The sequence below is a fragment of the Mobula hypostoma genome, chromosome 27 (genome assembly GCF_963921235.1).
Source record: "Mobula hypostoma chromosome 27, sMobHyp1.1, whole genome shotgun sequence".
Taxonomy (NCBI): domain Eukaryota; kingdom Metazoa; phylum Chordata; class Chondrichthyes; order Myliobatiformes; family Myliobatidae; genus Mobula; species Mobula hypostoma.
The window spans coordinates 23,524,646-23,543,867 of NC_086123.1; the positions used below are offsets into that span (position 1 = coordinate 23,524,646).

General features: G+C 42.1%; 1 protein-coding gene across 1 annotated transcript in view; it reads left to right on the forward strand.

Annotated features, from left to right (window-relative positions):
- Positions 1 to 19,222, forward strand: part of emid1 (EMI domain containing 1) — a 438,363-nt gene that overhangs the window by 18,685 nt on the left and 400,456 nt on the right. The window contains exons 2-3 of the mRNA XM_063034463.1: positions 90 to 206; positions 2,339 to 2,442. Of these exons, the coding sequence (XP_062890533.1) occupies positions 90 to 206; positions 2,339 to 2,442 (221 nt within the window). The remainder of the gene's footprint in view (positions 1 to 89; positions 207 to 2,338; positions 2,443 to 19,222) is intronic.

Genomic DNA, 19,222 nt, shown 5'->3' on the forward strand with positions numbered 1-19,222 from the left:
GAATAGCGCTGATTTATTCTTTGAGTAATATTGTTTTTTTTAAAATTTATGCAATGATTGTTACCTTATTTACTTTGCTTTATTGAAAGGAACTGGTGTCCTTACACACTGACGAAGACGGTGTCCTGCCAAGTACAGAATGGGACCTACGTGCAGAGGGTTTATCAGGGTTGCAGATGGCCGTTGGGGTGTCCCGGTGGGATAAGGTAAGGCATCAGTGCTTTGATTTGTCCACTGGTACGTCTCCTTTCTGACCCTTGCATTGATCTCCCTAAAGACTGGCTTCAAACTAACAGTTACCTTTGGCTTTGCTCATTCGAGTCCTGCTGTTGCCTCATATTCCTGACTTGCTTCTGTGTATGGCGTGGTGCTCCGGGTCTTCAGGAACTGTGCCTCATGCAGCTGGTCCCCAGCCCCTGATCTGCCGCCTTCATTCCACCATTTCTGTGGCTGATCCACGGAGTCCTTGAGTTCCTGACGATGGAGGTTCAGGGATGATGAGACTGATTGATAATCATCGTGAACCAGCAAATTGAAGATGGAACCTGAATTTATAAATCAACCCCTTAATAATTATATTTATTTTAGTTTGGAGATACCAGCATGCAAGCACACCCTTGCAGCCCAATGAGACCAAAGTTCAAAGTAAATTTATTATCAAAGTACATATATGTCACCATAAGACAACTGCGCTACTCCAAAGAGCACTATACGAGGTTGCTCTTACCCTCGGCCATCAGGCTCTATCATGAGCCAACCCATAGCTGGGGAAGTGAGTCTCCACCTCCTGTTAAACTGTTTGAGGCAGCTTAGTTTTTATTCTTTCTTACTTCTCTTCTGATATTTGTATGTCTGTGCACTGGTAATGCTAGTATGACACTGTAATTTCCTTTGGGATTAATAAAGTATCTATTTACCTATATACAACCCTGAGATTCAATTTCATGTGGACATAGTCAATAATTGTATAGAATTATAACAATAACAGAGCCAACGAAAGACTGCCCAACTAGGGAGTTCAACCACGGTGCAGAAGACAACAGACTGTGCAAGTGAGAAAAGAAGAACCAGCATTGATAAATAAATAAATAAGCAACATATATTGAGAACCCGATATTAAGAGCCCTTGAAACTAGGTTCATTGGTTGTGGCAACATTTCAGTGACGGGGCAAGTAAGTGAAGTTACCCCTCTGGTTCAAGAGCCTGGTGGTTGAGGGGTAGTAACCGTTCCTGAACCTGGTGGTGTGAGGCTCCTGCACCTTCTTCCTGATGGCAGCAGCGAAGAGGGAGCATGTCCTGGGTGGCTGGGGTTCCTGGTGATGGATGCTGCGTTCCTGCGACAACGTTTCATGCAGACGTGATCAATGATTGGGAAGGCAGTTGCATAAATGCGACCAATTAACCTACTGACCAGTACGTCTTTGGAATATGGGAGGAAACCAGAGCACCTGGAGAAAACCTTTGTGGTTACGGAGAGATCGTATAAACTCCTTACGGTCAGCGGCAGGAAATGAGCCCAGGTGGTTAGCGCTGTAATTGCATGCTACCATGATGCCCTGAATTTCCCTCCTGAACCCCACTCCTTCTCTTTCCATTTAAAAAAGCCCATAAAGGCTTCCTCACTTGTCTTGCTGCGACTTCTGATTATGTTTTGCTGAATCGGCAATGAGACTTTTTAATGCACGAGAAGCTGAATTAAACTGAAGGTGTTGCATTCACCTGGGCTATGTTGAGACACTGCTGCTTAGTACAGAAGAGGGAGAGGGGGAGGGGAGGGAGGGAGAGAGAGAGAGAGAGAGAAGGAGAAAGAAGAATAGGAGTATAGGAGTAAATGTGCAGGATGAGTTCTGTGCTCCAGAGAAGCATCTTTCTTTGATGCCTCTGGACCTGTACTCCTTGGTGTTTGGAAGAATGACGGGGTATCTCACTGAAATCTCTTCAATATTGAAAGGCCTAGATAGGATGGACATGAGGAGGGTGCTTCTTTCAGTGGAGGACCTGAGGGCATATTCTCGGAACAGAGTACGCCCCTTTAGAACAGAGATGAGGGGTAAATGCTTTAGCCAGATAGTGGGGCATCTGTGCAATTCATAGCCACGGATGGCTGTGTTGGCCAAAACCTTGGGTATATTTAAAGTGGAGGTTGATAGGTTTTTGATCAGTAAGGGTGTCAAAGGTTACAGGGAAAAGACAGGAGGTTGGGTTCAGAGGAATGATAAATCAGCCACTATGGAATGGCAAAGCAGAATCGATGGGCCGAATGGCCTAATTCTGCTCCTATATCTTATGGCCTTTACTTACACATCTTGTGTTTCTCCCTTTTTAAACACTTCGCAGTTACAGGGCCGTGATTCGCCCGACGTACAGACTGACCTACAAAACGGTGACGGTCATCGAGTGGAAGTGCTGCGCTGGATTCCGAGGGAGCAGCTGTGACGAAGGTGAGCTACCGAGGCCCTTGTCGCGTGATGAATGCCTAGACTGAGATTGCCTTCACGTGCTGCCGAGAGTACAACACATGCCGTCTCCACTCAGGCAGAGATTAAATGCCAAATCAGATTCTGGAGCAGGGAAAATTGATTCTGAAACAAAACCATCAGAAGTGTTTTCAGAAGGCCGGGCCTGCTGAGGTCGAGGTTTTTATGTTTCCTCCTTCTAAAGGTTGAAGTATATTTTTGGGTGCTGGCTAAATTCAGACCAGAATGGTTCAGATCTGATACAAATCCACCCAGACGGGAAGTATACTAGCCGCAAGCAGTTCATTTACATAATCATTCACAGTCCTGTCTGCGACATTAGCCTGGTACATGAAATGATTTAAGAGATATTGTGAATTAGGTAGAATTTAAAGATACATTAATATCCAGAAGACTTCTTGTCTCTCAGCACTGGTGGCTTCTTTATTTACTTACAGTTTGTACATTCTTTTGAAGGATTGAAAATACATCCTAATGTGTTATACTTACTGCCCGCTATGCCACTGGTGTTTAGGGCAGCAATAAAGGTCCTTCATCTCTGGCGGCATTCAGGGCTTCCTTCATCGTGTCAGTAGCTACCTCTCGATTTTCACTACTGTCCGACATGCAAGTCCCAGGTGGAGACTCGGGAATATAATCGCACTCAGATGGAGAAGGATTCTTCATTGCTATTTCGGTAACAATTTTTTGTCTTCAGTCAGGGTTGGACCACTTTTAGTCTGGCTCCTAACCTTTGACCTATTTGGCAGGGGTGACCCTAGCAAGAGGCAAAAAAGCCCTGACTCCAGCCACCATAGCTCTCCGAGTCCTTGAGGCATGCAAGCCTCCAAACCCTACGACAAGGTTGCAATCCTCTTGGAGGAAACTTGTTCTACTTGTATCAAGACTCAGGGGATTGCTCAGTGCTGACAATCTCTATGTGTGGACACAAAAGGGACGCTGGACAAGTGGCAGAGCAGTGCAGCCACCGTACGCTGAGCGCTGAGCTACACAATACCTGGATCTGAGAAAGGTGATCCAGTGAGGCTCTCCTGGAGATGTAGGAGAAGGTAAAAGGTGGCGAACAGCGATGTCTTAGCAGCCCTCAGGTCTCTGTTGAATGTTATACACGCACTTATAAATGCTGACAAAGCAAGCACTTCAGCTGCTCCCTACTGAGCCAGAACTATTTGAGGAAGTTGAGAAGTTGGCCTCCTTCATTAGTTGGGCTGGAGGCCAAGGACTGGAGGTCTGGCAAGTGTGGGCGACTGAGCGTAGGTATGTTTAATGAGAGGCAGAACCGAACTTTACCAGATTCTAAACGTCTCTTTATTCACTTCGAAATCAGGAAATAAGTGTTCCGTTGGAAATGGACAATCATTGGTTTAATTTGTTTGACCACCAATTCTGTTTATTTGATGATAAACAAGAAAAAATGTTCCACTCTGCATGACAAGGTTCATTATTTTAAAAAGCATTAATACAGACTGCTGCTTTTGAAATCGATGTGGTGCAATTTCAGTGCAAAGGCATAAGTGAGAGTACTTTGCATCAGAAGATATCCCTCCCCCGATCTGTGCACTTTGAATAAGTTGTAGTTTGTACCTTGTAGCCAATTATTTTGATTTTATGGTCCATTTTCTGTAATACAACAAGATCTGAACAACAGATTGAAATGTGTATTAATAGGGAAGCACTTTGCCTGAGGCTTCTTTCTCTAATCTTGATCTCTCCTTTTAATTTGATTCTGAGAATTTGTTCCAGCCTTTGTTTCACGTCTTAAGAAAAATGGCACTACTTAGAGTCATAGAGTCACAGAACAGAAACAGGCCCTTCGGCCCATCTAGTCTATGCCAAACCTTAATCTGCCTAGACCCATCGACCTGCACCCAGAACATAGTCCTCCATACACCTCCCATCCATGTACCTAACCAGATTTCTCTTAAGCATTGAAATCAACCCCACAACCTCCACTTGTGCTGGCAGCTCGTTCCACACTCCCTCCACCCTCTGAGTGAAGAAGTTCCCCATCATGATCCACTTAAACATTTCATCTTTCACCCTCATTCCATAACCTCTAGTTGTAGACTGAAAGTCAAAGTAAATTTTATTATCAAAGTACATATATGTCACCACGTAGAACCCAGAGATCCATTTTCCTGTGGGCATACTCAGCCAATCTATAGAACAGTGGCTATGACAGGATCAATGAAAGATCAACCAGAGTGCAGAAGACAACAAAAACTGTGCAACCTCAGTCCCGTCTAATCTCAATGGAAAAATCCAACTTGCACTTACCCTATCAATACCCCTCATAGATGCGGAATAGACTCAATAGGCCAAATGACCTACTTCTGCTCCTGTAGCTTATAACTCTGTATACCTCCATCAAATCTCTTCTCGTTCTTCTACGCTGTAAGGAATAAAGTCCCAACCTATTTAACCTTTTCCTATGACTCAGGTCCTCAAGTCCTACCAACATCCTTGTAAACTTTCTCTGCACTCTTTCAATCTTATTTACATCTTTTCTGTTGCTAGGAGACCAAAACTGCAGATAATACTCCAAATTATGCCTTACCAATACAGCTTCAACATAATGTTCCAATTCTTGTACTCAATACATAGATTTATGAAGGCTAATGTGCCCAATGTACCCGTGAGTCATTTTCAAGGAATAGTGGATCTGTATTCCCACTTTCAAGGAATAGTGGATCTGTATAATAGTGGATCCCTCTGTTCTGCCACACTCATTAGAGCCCTACAGTTCACTGTGTAAGATCTACCTTAGCTGTGTTCCGAAACTACAGCACATCACGCTTGTCTGCATTAAATTCCATTTGCCATTTATCATCCCATTTTTCCGGCTGGTCCATATCCCGCCGCGAGCTTTGATAGTCTTCCTTGCTGTCCCCAATCTTGGTGTCATCTTCAACTTCTCTTTCTTCCTTTTTTTCTCGGTAATTTATTTTTTATTGAAGTTCATCATCAAACAAAACTACAACTTTTCAAATCTAGTTTAACACAACGTCATCCAAGTCGTTGATATAGATGACAAACAACAATGGACCCAACACCAATTCCTGCGGCACACCACTAGTCGCAGGCCTCCAGTCAGGGAGGCAACCATCTCCAACCACTCTCTGGCTTCTCCCACAAGGCCAATGTCTAAACCAATTTACTACCTCATCCTGAATGCCAAGTGACTGAACCTTCTTGACCGAAATCCCATGTGGAACCTTGTCAAAGGCCTTGCTAAAGTCCATATAGACAGCATCCACTAGCTTGCCTTCATCGACTTTTGGAGTAACTTCCTCAAAAAACACGGTCCTGATAAAGGGTCTTGGCCTAAAACGTTGACTGTACTCTCTTCTATAGATGTTGCCTGGCCTGCTGAGTGCCTCCAGTGTTTTGTATGTGTTCATAAAATTGGTTAGACATAACTTACAATGCACAAAGCCATGTTGACAATCCCTAATCAGTCCTTGTCTATCTAAATATTTATATATCCATTCCTTTAGAATACCTTCCAATAACTTTCTTACAACTGATGCCAGTCCCACCAGTCTATTATTTCTTGGCTTATTCTTAGAGCCTTTCTTAATCGATGGAAGAAGATTAGCTATCCTCCAATCCTCTGACACCTCACTCATGGCTAAGAACCACTCCAATTTCTGCACTAGCCTCTCAATGGGCTTGAGGGAACACATTGAACTGAAGCCCCCCTTCCAGTTCAGGTGCAAACTGTCCCTTCTGTACAGGTCCCACCTTCCCTGGAAGAGAGCCTAATGATCAATAAGTTGTGATTATCTGCCAATTTTCAGATTTATTGAGAATTAATTACATTATATATATAAGATGAACTTTTGTTTCTGTAAGTAAGGTCTTTGAGTAGTTGTGTTTTATGTAAACATTACCTGTGCACATTCACAAATTAAATGCTTTGCTGTTATAATGATCATAATCTCTTTACGAGATTCCACCTTCCAAATATCTTCAATTATACTTGTATTTAGATATAAAACTCTCCATTTTTATAATCTAGTTTATGTGTGTTGTTTATTTGTTTTGTAATATTTACCTAACTGAAAAATGTGTTTCATCAGATATCACGCCAGTTTCCTCTGTTGAATATAATTGTTCCCTCAGGGGCTACATGTAATTACTCAGCTGTTTAATTCACCTCTTGCTATAGGTACTAGATTATTTAGTTACCCTACCTTGCTCCACTTTAACTACGTCCAGATAATTGCATTACTGCATTTTTGGGCAATTGCCCCATCCTGACATCGTCTTCTAACTCCACAGTACCGTGGAAATCATTGTATTTCAGCAGCCTCTATTTCTGTTTCACCTTGTTTCATAAACACACAACAAATACTTTGCTTTTGTGATGGGGGGGTGGTCTCTATATTCATAGCTAAAATTTACTCCTGACGAAGGGTCTCGGCCTGAAACGTCGACTGCACCTCTTCCTAGAGATGCTGCCTGGCCTGCTGCGTTCACCAGCAACTTTTATGTGTGTTGCTTGAATTTCCAGCATCTGCAGAATTCCTGTTGTTTGCTAAAATTTAAGTCTGCATTGTGATTAAAAACATATAAAGGAACCACAGGATCGCCACTGGAAATTGTTTGATACAAATCTGTTTTGTTAAGTCGAGAATTTGGTTGTTGGCCCATCTGTGGTAAATCTTTGTTTTCATAACAATTGTGTTCCCTTTATCTGAACAGTTTGTTTCATTTGAGTTTGGAAAGGTATTAAGATAGACAGCAAAATAGATATTGTGGGTGAATTTGATGCATCTCTGTGATCTGGACACAAATTGACTTTTTCCCTCAGATTAAGTCATCACACAAAATGATGGTGTTTTCATGAATTTCAATCCTGCTTTGCAATAAAGACTACGAAACTCCACATCTATTTGCCCACATCATTAGTGATTCGGTCTTGTTGTTCCTTTCCATGCCTTGTGGAACTTTGGGTGGCAACCTTGCCATTTCTTTCACATTTGTCTGATTTTTTATGAGGCCGAGTTGCTAGCTTGGCACTCAATCCAGTACGGATGGAAAGCATGAAAGGAGCTGGCCGGTTTCGAACCCGGGACCACGACTCGAAGTCCAGTGCAGATACCACTACACCACAAGCCAGTGTAGTGTTCTTGTTTTGATTTGTATTTGCCTGAGCTTATATTAGACACCCAGGGGCCACTTTATTAGGTACACCTGTACACCTGCTCATTAATGCAAATATCTAATCAGCCAATCATGTGGCAGCGATTCAGTGCATTAAAGCATGCAGACGTAGTCTAGAGGTTCAGTTGTTGTTTCGATCAAACACCAGAAGAAATGTGATCTAAGTGACTTTGACTGTGGAATGATTGTTGGTGCCAGATGGGGTAGTTTGAGTATTTTAGAAACTGCTGATCTCCTCGGATATTTATGCACAACAGTGCCTAGAGTTACAGAGAATAGAGCAAAAACCAAAAAACACCCAGTGAGCAGCAGTCCTGTGGGTGAAAGCGCTTTGTTAATGAGAGAATTCAGAGGAGAATGGCCAGACAGCTTCAAGCTGACAAGAACTGATATAGTCATATGTTATAACAGTGGTGTGCAGAAGAGCATCTCTGAATACACAACATGTGGATGGGCTACAGCAGCAGAAGACCACAAGCATATGCTTAGTGGCCACTTTATCACCTACATTGGGTACCCAACGAAGTAGCCACTGAGTGTATACAGAATCATAACAGCTCAGCCGATAATCAAGGTACTTCAGGATAACTTTTTTGTCACTTGTAGATAGAAACATGCAGCAAAAAGCATCATTTATGTCAAATCAAAGCAGGAACGATTGTGCTGGGCTGCCCAGAAGTGTGGCCATGCTTCCAGCACTAACATAGCCCGCCCACTGATGAACCCTAACCGCACGCCTTTGGAATGTGGGAGTAAATCAGAGTAAGTGGGGGAAACCCACGCAGCCATGGGGAGGACGTACAAACTCCTTACCGACAGCCACTGGAATTGAACCCAGATCATGCAGCTGGAACTGCAATAACACTACGTTAACCACTACGCTATCGTGCTGCCCACGGTATCTTACAGCATTAGGTAGCAGAATCGTACAAATCAGTCTCCACTTTGGATGAGATTCTCCGCAGTAGGGGTGGTATAATTGGAATGAGGATCCCAGGTTGCGGAGATTAAAAATTGATTAAGTTTTATCCCCTGATCACTATGCATTGTAGCTCATATACAATGGAAACTGGGCAACGAAAGGATTGCTTTAGAAATGGAGCTTCTGCAACCCATGTTAAATTGTGCACAGTATTCAAACAAGCGGGCGCGCAGTCAAATCTTTGATAGCTAAGATGACTAATTCTTCAGGAGTAGGAGATTGATAGCAGTTGTGGGAAAAGAGCAATTAAATGGACTAACCAAGAATCAAAGGAATAAAGTTTTGTTATGTGTTAAACTCTTGTGCTTTCTCATATCTATACTTTCTGAAAAAAATAATTTGTACTGTGCGATAAACAAGTATAATATTGTTTTAAAATCAATTAACTTATTTGCATTTTTTATTTTTGCATTATGTGTTTTTTAACATTCTGAATTTTGATCGTGATATCTGATGTTAGTGTATATAGTTCTCGTAATGTTGGATTGATACCACTTTAAGAATTGTACCCCGTAGCCAATAATTTGGTCGTTTGTTATGTGCACTATCGTATGGTGTAGGTGATCATGGTCTTTCCATGACCATGATTATTCTTGGGAAATTTTTCTACAGAAATATTTTGCCATTGCCTTCTTCTGGGCAGTGTCTTTACAAGACGGGTGACCCCAGCCATTATCAATACCCTTCAGAGACTGTCTCTCTGGTGTCAGTGTCGCATAACCAGGACTTGTGATATGCACCAGCTACTGATACGACCATCCACCACCTGGTCCCATGGCTTCACGTGACTCTGATTGGGGGGCACTAACAGGTGCTACACCTTGCCCAAGGATGATCTGCAGGCTAGTGGAGGGAAGGAGTGCCTTACACCTCCTTTGGTAGAGATCTACTGCCACACTGTCACCATAGTTGAAACTACAGTAGCATCTCTCAGGGGTGTGGGCACGTGGCCAAGTGGTTAAGGCATTGGACTAGCGACCTGAAAGTCGTGAGTTCGAGCCCCAGCCGAGGCAACATGTTGTGTCCTTGAGCAAGGCACTTCGACGGTACTGGTGCCAAGCTGTATGGGTCCTAATGCCCTTCCCTTGAACAACATTGGTGTCGTGGAGAGGGGAGACTTGCAACATGGGCAACTGCTGGTCTTCCATACAACCTTGCCCAGGCCTGAGCTCTGGAGAGTGAAGACTTTCCAGGCGCAGGTCCATGGTCTCACAAGTCTAATGGTTGCCTTATCGCTCAGGGATACATTTCCTCAAGCACTCAGAGGCTGGGGAAACAAAAGAATTGGAGTTTAAGCCTCTCACAGATGTCATGGAGCGTACTGCACTATGGATCAGCAGGTGGTAGAGCTGTGTCTCCACCCCGCGACCCTGTTACCAATAATGGCTCTATAATTATAGCAACAATATTCTGTGTAGAATGTTCCCAGAGACTCTGTGATTAACATTTGTTTACCAGAGCTCTGTTTAGTCCTGTTTACCATACCCCATTATCGCGGACATCCTGTGCAACATGACCTTCACTTCTTATCTGGATAGTGTGAGTGTATAATATTACGTTAATTTTTGCACTACCATCTTGTCAGTATGAACTTGGAAACTCTGTAATCCTTGACTTATAATCTTGTACATCTTATTTTTAAGGTACTTATTTTTTATTCCTTCTTACTTTTAATTATAACTTCTCATCTAATTTATTCCTTCTTATTTCTCTTCTGCTTATTAGTTCACATAACCATTTATTTTGCAGCATATTAGTGTAAAGCAGAGAAAGGTACTGAGACAATTTAAGTGTCAGCATATACTTGCTGCTCCACTACTGGAAAAGGTAGAGGCCCTTGTCATTTTGCCCAAGAACAGTAACTTTGAGTACTCTGTGATACACTACTCACTCTTCATATGTGAATTTTCCCGTTTCCCACTTCGCACGTAATTCATTGTTCTGACATTCCTGACTGAAAGTGCCAATTTTTTTTGCTGAATTGTGGGCAGTTCAGTGGTTTGGTCCTCTGCTGGCTGGGATTTCTGCAATACTTTAATTGCAGGAGTCCTCAAGTCAGCTGAGGGGAAGGCTATCACGTCATTAGTCTGGACTGGACTCAAACACAAACCCCAGAGCGAAAAATGAGATACTTGTCAAGACCCACTGCTTTTAAACAAAAGCATTGCTGTGGTTCGGGGGCAGAGAGATTGGTATCTGGACTTTTCAGAAAGAATTTTATAGTTTTAGATAACACTCATGACTAGAAACTTAATGTTTACTTGGACTGGAAGATACAGAATCGGTGATTAGCATCCTGTTCCTTATGCATTCCCCTATCAAGATATTGCCAGTGTTTTATTAACATCCCAAAAGCATTCAAATATTCAGTATAGATGAAATCACCAATAGTTAAAATTAATGAGGTGTGTGGAAAATATTCTGTTGGATTAGAGTACTTGTCATTAGTGTCAACATGGTGGCAAAGCATAATATAGTATCCAATGTTCCCTCTAACTTTTCCAGCTGTGTGGACCAACCATTTCTCTGAGCAGGAAATTTTTCCATGGCCTGAAAACTCCGCAGCACTTTAAATGTTTTTTTTTTTGTAATCTGCATATGAAACAAACACAAACCACAACTCGTAATGCAATTAGGTGATGTCAGGCAGTCAAAACAACTAATGGGCACAATGGCAAAAATAAAATGTTTTGGCTAGATGGCATTAGCATTCTGTGGGCCGGCGGTTTATTAACAATGAGCCGCCGACTTCCACTCTGTGTTTATTGTTACAATTTGTAACATTGTTGTAACATGAAACGTGGACAATGTAAAAGTTTTGAAGCACTGAAATGTTTCAAAGTAAAGGTTACAGTACATATATTATTTAGAACATCTATGGATTATATACATTAACACATAACTACAGGGTATTTCACAATAATATTAAAGATTTCAAAAGTATATTTGCTTAAATTCTAAATTATATGAACATAATTTCAAAGTTCTGTTAACATTATATAAAAGAAAATTCCAGCTGAGTGGCAACGAAGGCTATGTACATGGGAGTATTTCAGTTACTGTGTGGTTGCACACCCACGCTGCTTAGAGGGAATAGCTGTAGTATCAGTACCACCTGGTGATTGAGGTAGATTCCTTGTCCTTCTCCTGTCTTTCTAATTATCCCTCCTGTTATTGCAAGTTTGACATTGCATGGCAGAACAATCCAAGGGGACCATAGCCAGTAAAGTACAGGCATATTCTGACTCAAAGTGACAGTGACTTTGAGCTGATAGTGAATTGCCTGAATTTCCATTTGCAACTGGAATGCCTAGAAACCAGACAAAATAAAATCTATGGTACAATAATGGAAAGAGGAAGCAGATAACATTACATATCCATCAACTACTTAGCCATGCATTCGGATCTGTTTACGTTGAAGGAGAAAATACAGATTAGGAGTAGGAGTAAGTCACTTGGGCTGCCTTACTACTCAATAAGATCATGTCTGATATGATTGTAATTGAAACTCTGCATTCCACCGACCTCTGGCAACTTTGCACCCCGGTTTAATAGAATCCATCTCCCCATGCTTTAAAAACTACTCAAAGGTTCTTCCACCATTCTTTGCAGAAGAGAGTTCTAAAGATTCATAACCCTCAGAGGCGAAAGTAATTGCCTTATATCTGTCAAATGCTTTCTTTTCTCACTATCCCACCTGTTCCACACTTCCTATTTTTGCGTAGTTTCTTCTTTTTGAATGGTAACCACCAAGTTCTAGAAGAAGCATCCCCTTTAGATCTGTCAATGACAAAATCTCTCAGGATCAAGTCCCCTTTCACTTTTCAAACTCCAGCACTTAGTACATCCGATATTTCCTCATAAGGCAACCCACCCATTCCAGGTATTAATCTGGTAAACATTCTCTGAGCTACTTTCAATGCTTTAATATCCTTCTGTAAATAAGGAGACCAAAGCTGTGTGCAATACTCCAGATGTGGTCTCACCACTTCTCTATGCAACTGAAACATAACCTCCCTACATTTGTATTCAATTCCAAAAGCAATAAATGAAATATGTGTGGCATTGACAAAGAGAAAATATTAATTTAAATTTACCGTCAAAGTAAAAAGAAATGTTTGGTGCGTAACTATCCTCTCAGAATTCCTTTAAGTGTTTCTTTAGGAATTTAGTTACTAACGTAGGCGGAGGACGTTGGCATTTTTGGGAAGACCAGGAAACTACCAGTATTCTGCAGTCTGGATTTTGATTTAAGTAGGTTAAACCACAGAATACTGCTTTTATTAAATTATTGTGGATGACTTATAAAATACTTGCAACTTAAGTTATAATATTACCTGCTTTTGTGAAACTTAACAGTTCAAAGCCTGCAGTGTTAATTGGAGGGATATGGAATATATTCTGGAAAGCAGTTATGACTCAACAGGCTGAATATTAACTTCTCCTCAAACGTACTACACTTTGTCAACCAGCGCCAACCTTTCCTGTGGATCTGTCACCAGCTCTAAACAATTTCCCTTTTGAGCAATCTACACTACACATAAGTTCTATTTTGACTTTGTTCCGTGCTTCTTTAATCCTGAAAGTGGGTGGTAGGAAAATAATTCAAGTGTTGTCCTTGGTGAAATTTTCTCTGTGGGAAGCAGGGAAACATTTCTGTCTGAGCTGAAACCAAGGAGGTGCTGTTGGTGTTGTTTCATTCTGGGTCAAGAGGGATAACAGAAATTACTGGAGAAACCACATACAAATCCATAAATATCGCTCGAGCAATATATATGATTCCCATAATCCTTTGGTTACACTGAGAAGTCAAACAAGACCAAAGACAGAAATGTGAGCCAAAGCGGTATTAGAATTTATTACCATTTTTTAGAACAATTTGCAGCTTTGTTTTGTCCTACTAGTGTGAGCTTTGCTGTTTTTTTTTGTCTTCTTACCAGTTAAAGAGTTCAGGCAATGTGTTGCTATTTCTTTTTTTTTCTGCATTATAATTTTGGATTACACTTCAAGTTTTAACTAAATTTTAAGGCAATATCCAAGTGTTAAATAAACAGTTTAGAAAATAAATCAAATACAAGTTCCCATAATGTAATCACTTCTCAGTACTTAATTAGGGAAGATTTGCTTCTAGGTTTCTGCCAGGGGCCGTCCTGTATGCAGTGCCTAACCCAAAAGAGCAGCACTTGTTGTCTCTTCCTGTAGTAACACCCTCTGTCTCTACTTCTGCCATACTGCTTTGTTACGACAGCGGCATTAATGGAAATCTTCCTGTTTGAAGATACATGGGTGTTGCCAACTCAGGTTCTACTTACTTAGTGCCCGTTATGCCTCTGGTGTTCAGGGCAGGAATAAACTTCCTCCATCTCCAGAAACCATTTTTGGCCTTAGTCTTTGTATAGTTTAGGGCTTCTTTTATTGTGCCAGTAGTTTCCTTCGATTTTCAGCCATTCAAGTCCCAGGTGAAGACTCAAGAATACCGCTGTATGGAGATGTAAAAGCATTCTTCATTGCTGTATCCTTAACAATAATGTTTGACCAGTTAGGGTTGTTAGCCCTGAGCTGTACCCCCGAACCTGCAGGCCTGATGGACTACTCTTAGTCTGGTCGGTGCCCTTTGACCTGTCTGGCATGGGTGAACTTATGAAGGGCCAGAGTATCAGGCCCTGACTCCAACCAGCGTAGCTCTCTGGGACATTGAGGCACCAAAGCTTGCAAAGCCTATGACAAGGTTGTGGTTCTCTTGGAGTGAGGGTCAATGCATGGCAAACTCACCTCCGAGGCAAAGGTTGTGGATTTATTTCTCGGTGCGGCACTGTATTAATAGGGAGGCAGTCAGCAAGAGTTTCGTTGACATAAAAGCACATTGGAGCAACGTGAGGTTGCAAAGAAAGCTCTAGGGTGGGGGGGGGTTCCCAACCTTTTTTATGCCATGGACTTACCATTGAGCAACAGGTCTGTGGGCCCAAGGTTGGGAGCCCGTACTCCAGAAATATTTCCTTCCTTTGTACCTTTCCAAATTTCCAAGGGAGAATAAATCTCTTAAATCTGTAAAAAGCTACAGGTACTAAATATATAGGAATGCAAAATTTAATAATGCAGTTTCATAGTCCAATGCTTAGCCCCTTAGCTGGGATTCAGGGATTTTGAGCTTTTAATGAGACTCAGGATCATCCATTGTACATGGAAATATTGGGCAGATGCTGTCTAGTATCAACATGATGGCTGTGGAGCTTGTTGTAGGGGCCAGAGGCTCAGCTGTCTTACGTTTAGCTGGTGTGCCTGTAAGTGCTGCTACTAGTCTCCTTAATTAGTTTGGTGTTTCTTTACTTCCTTGAGCGAAGCCGAGAGTCCAGATGTTCTGCGCTGGGGGAGAACAACTTATTAAACTGCCAATGCACAGCAGGCCAGCATTGGTTCTGTGTGAGAGGTTGCTGCTGTCCTGCAGTGGCCCAGATGTGGATGCAATAACACAGGCCCAGCCTGTCTAACGTGCGCGAGGGTCCCCCACTCACTTTAGAGGAAAGATATCCGCGAAGCCCGGAGGAAGGAATGTGGTTGACTCGGCGGTTGTGGGTGATTTGAGGCAGGATCTTGAGGGTTGGATGGGAGTTGGGGTTGGGCCCGGAAGATGGTGACTGGAATAATATTTAAGCAACACACACACACACACACACACACACACACACAAATGCTGGAGGAACTCAGCAGGCCGGGCAGTGTTGGGAAAAGAGTGAATAGTCAACATTTCGGGCCGACACCTTTCATCCGGACTTCAGGTTTATGTTTGCGCTTTAGCTGGGATGCTCTGCTAGTTGGTCTGACGGAGAAAGAGATGCAACTGGTTAACCTAAAGGGTACCCACCTTCTTGTAGCTCTGATGTCAGACTCCACAACGATAGGCCTTATTGGGCAGGTCAATATCCACGACACTCACTGTGGCTCACACCTCCTGTCGGCCAAGCACACATGAGTGACTTTCCCAGAAGCTGGATTTAGACTTGTAGTGCGGACTGTTGGATGTCGTTGCTTATGTCTGGGCATCTCCCTATATTGGCTCATGTCCATCCAGGATCTGGAAACAACTGTGAACTCCACAAATATCAAAGTCAGGGCTTGATCTGTTTCCTGCTAAGCACTTGGCTGTAAAATATGGTAACACCACAAGATAGGATTCCACTAATTGGATGCATCTGCCGGAATCCTTCACAGCGCTCACGTTTGAACAATGAGCTGGACCAGCTGTATATTCAAGTGGAGCCCACAGGCATGTCCTCTCCGGCTCTTGAGCTGTTCAGCAGCATTGTGAATAACGTTCAGGAAAGGGAGGCAGCTGTTGTTTCTCTGCCTGACCAACTAACTGCAGACTAGGCTAAAACTTGCCACACATCAGCCTAGCCCTGTAGGCACTTCACGATTTTCATGGGGGACTTCAGAGATGCTTTAACACCAGTAGACCAGTGGTTATCCCAAACTTTTTTGGGTTGCTGCCCCCTTTTCTCTCAGGATACATCCCCAGTGTCCCTTTCTGGCCATTACATAAGAACTATAAAGAATTTTGATTTACGGTGCACAGTGAAAGAAAATAGAAACTGCAATTTCAAGGCAGTGACAAATAATTGCAAAAAAAACCCACATATATTTAAAGCTACAACTAAAGTTATTTATTTACTTAATTACAGTAAAAGCTATTTTCATAACATTTTTACCCCCATGTACATTAGTAGTCCAAGTATTCACTACTTGATTGCTTTTTTGCCTTTCAATGAGATGGATGGGCCTGATGCAGTGATATCAGCTTCTCAACATCAGCCTGAATGTCACTCTGAAGGAGGTTCAGATCCCCATATTCAGTACTTTGCAGACTTTTTTGTTGCTTTGAAAGAAATTGGGCAATTGCCCTGAAACCATACTCCACCAAAGGCAAGAAGTAACGTCCAGATCTTTTTACCCAGTGCAGGGTAGCATTCAGAGATTTATTTCTCCAGCCAAAAGTCTTGCATGATTTTTTGATCATTGGCTTCAGCTTGAAGTCATTTTGTAGTGAGATCAGTTCTTCCCCCATCCTGTTAATTCCTCATTACAAGTGTTCAGGAATAGATTTATTACCCAATCTGGAACTTGGATCGAGAGAAGAAACTGAAATCTCTCTTGACATGCAAGTGGGCACAGTATGCTTGAAGATCATCATCTGGAATTCTTTCTTTCTTCTCCAACTCAGAGAGACTCAGTAATCTGAAAAGGTTGTGATGGCCAATGTTGCACTTATGTAGGGTTAACTTGGGCAGAAATGACTTTGATAAGATTCACATCAATTCCTTGCAATTGAAGATTGATTTCATTAAACTTTGCAAATAATTTTGACAAATAATCAATGCCATGTCTAATATCATGTCAACCCCAAATATTGACTCCCCTTTTGTATCTGTTTCTAGTCCCCTTGCAAAGAACAACTCTTGGACCATGCCTTCATCTTTTATGAAGAAAACATAACCAATAGGCAAAGATTCATTGCTTGGTAAAGTTGACTCGTCCAGCTGCAGACCTTTCCTCTATTCATCTTTGAACAGAGTTGTCACTGAGCTGAATCACTTTAATTATTTGGTCTGGCGACTCATACAAAATCGTACCCAGAATCTCCTTTTCTGCTGGCAGAATCAATTCTTCTCCCACTGTATGGGGCTTTCCAGATTTAACAATGAGCAATGGAATGCTGTATGAGGCACGCAAACCATCACCGTTTTGTTCTGAAGTGCTGGCAAACATTTTTTGAAATGTTTTCTGTTTCTGAAAGTTTTCAGGAAGAGACCAAAAATAAGCCAAGTTCTTGTTTGCTTTACAGAGAGAATTCTCTTCAAATGTTCAGGGAGACTGGATGGTTCCGTTGCTTTATTTAAAAGATCTTTTTCATACAACAGATACTTTGGCTGCTGTTGGTTGTTTGGTGCTGGTATAAATCCATATTTCAGATACTCTGCAGCATACTGTCTAAACCTCTTTTCCATTTGGTCTGCTTCTGTCATTTTCGTTATGGATTAATCACCACAGTCCATCACCTATTGTTGAACAACCTTAAGTGCAACAATCAATAAAGGGGCAAGTTATAATGCCATCATGGCTCAGGCAAAACAGGACTCTGCCTGAAGTGGGGCAGTGATATCAGTTGGGCCATGGGCTAGAGATGCGCGGTCAAGACCATTCTAATGGGCAGTATCTGAACTTTACCCCATCGAAAGCCATACCTTGTTCACAGGATTTGCATCACTGTGTGATAAGTGTACGGGAACTACACTAGCTAACACTGTACTACAGTAATGAGCAGCAATAACGTGCGGCCCAAGCCTGAAAATACTGTTTCTTCAGTCCATATTTCTCATGATATGCCAAATACAGAAATGTCATATTGCTCCTGAACAACTATAATGTGGTTGGAGCAAAGTCTAAGAGAGCGGAGGATTAGCAAAAGATAAGGTGATTACGTGATCGTTGTAATCAATTATGAGGTTCAAATACTTATTATAAGTAACTAATTTTTCAAATTAAGCCTGGAATCCCTCAACTGTCCTCTTGCTATTGAGCGCTGCCCCCCCTAGAAACTCCTACCACCCACAGGGGTGTGATATCGCCCACATTGGAAACCACTGCTTTAGACACGCAGATGTTGAACAGCAACATACACAAAATGCTGGAGGATCTCAGCAGGCCAGGCAGCATCTACAGAAGGAAAAACAGTCGACGTTTCGGGTCAAAACCCTTCGGCAGGACGGACGGTATTGGATCAAATATGAGAATGTGACAAGTGCTCTTGTGGGCCAATTGATCATGCGGTGAATCGATTGAGCTTCCTACGTGTGTGGGGGGGGGTGCTCTTTTTTTTTGCACGGGCTTTAAAGTGTGCAGGTTTTTGTTTTGGCGGGCCCTGCTTGGCACTCCCACGCTGTAAGTTACCCAGCGTGTACCGTTACTAACACGACTCAGTAGAAGTGTTTAATCCCACTGCTTCGACGTCGTTCTTGCCTCATACATAGGTAACAGTTGTTACAGGGTAAAACATTCAAGTTAGTGAAATATATCTTACAACTTTTGCCAAGAACAAACACGGTCATGGAAAGACCATGTTTGCTCACGTCATACGACACAGCACGTAACGCATGAACGATTTGTATAACTGGCTACACATTGATGCCAGTACAATACTGTGTAAAGCACGTTCTTATTGAAATGAACACCCACTAGTAGTGAGCAGCAAATCACAGTCGTTTAGGAAGTATGGTGCTCAGACCAGCTTTTCATGGTAGTCAAAGAAAGCATAATTAATTTCTTCCTGATATAATTTTCAGCAATCCAACCCCTTTTCCCTTCCAGGAGGATTGTTAAGATCTGGTTTTACAGCTCAAAATGCATTAAGCTTAAATATGTGGTTAAGACTAAGTGAAGTTGAAAACTCCAGCAGCCAAAAGTTATTAAGAGCATTCTTTCATGGGTGGGTGGTTCTTTTCCCGTATAGGAAACAGAGTCACGCTGCTTGACTCCTTCACTCCTGCCTGATTGATGGCACATTCAGCAGTTCACAGGATTGGAGGAGAAACCATAAAT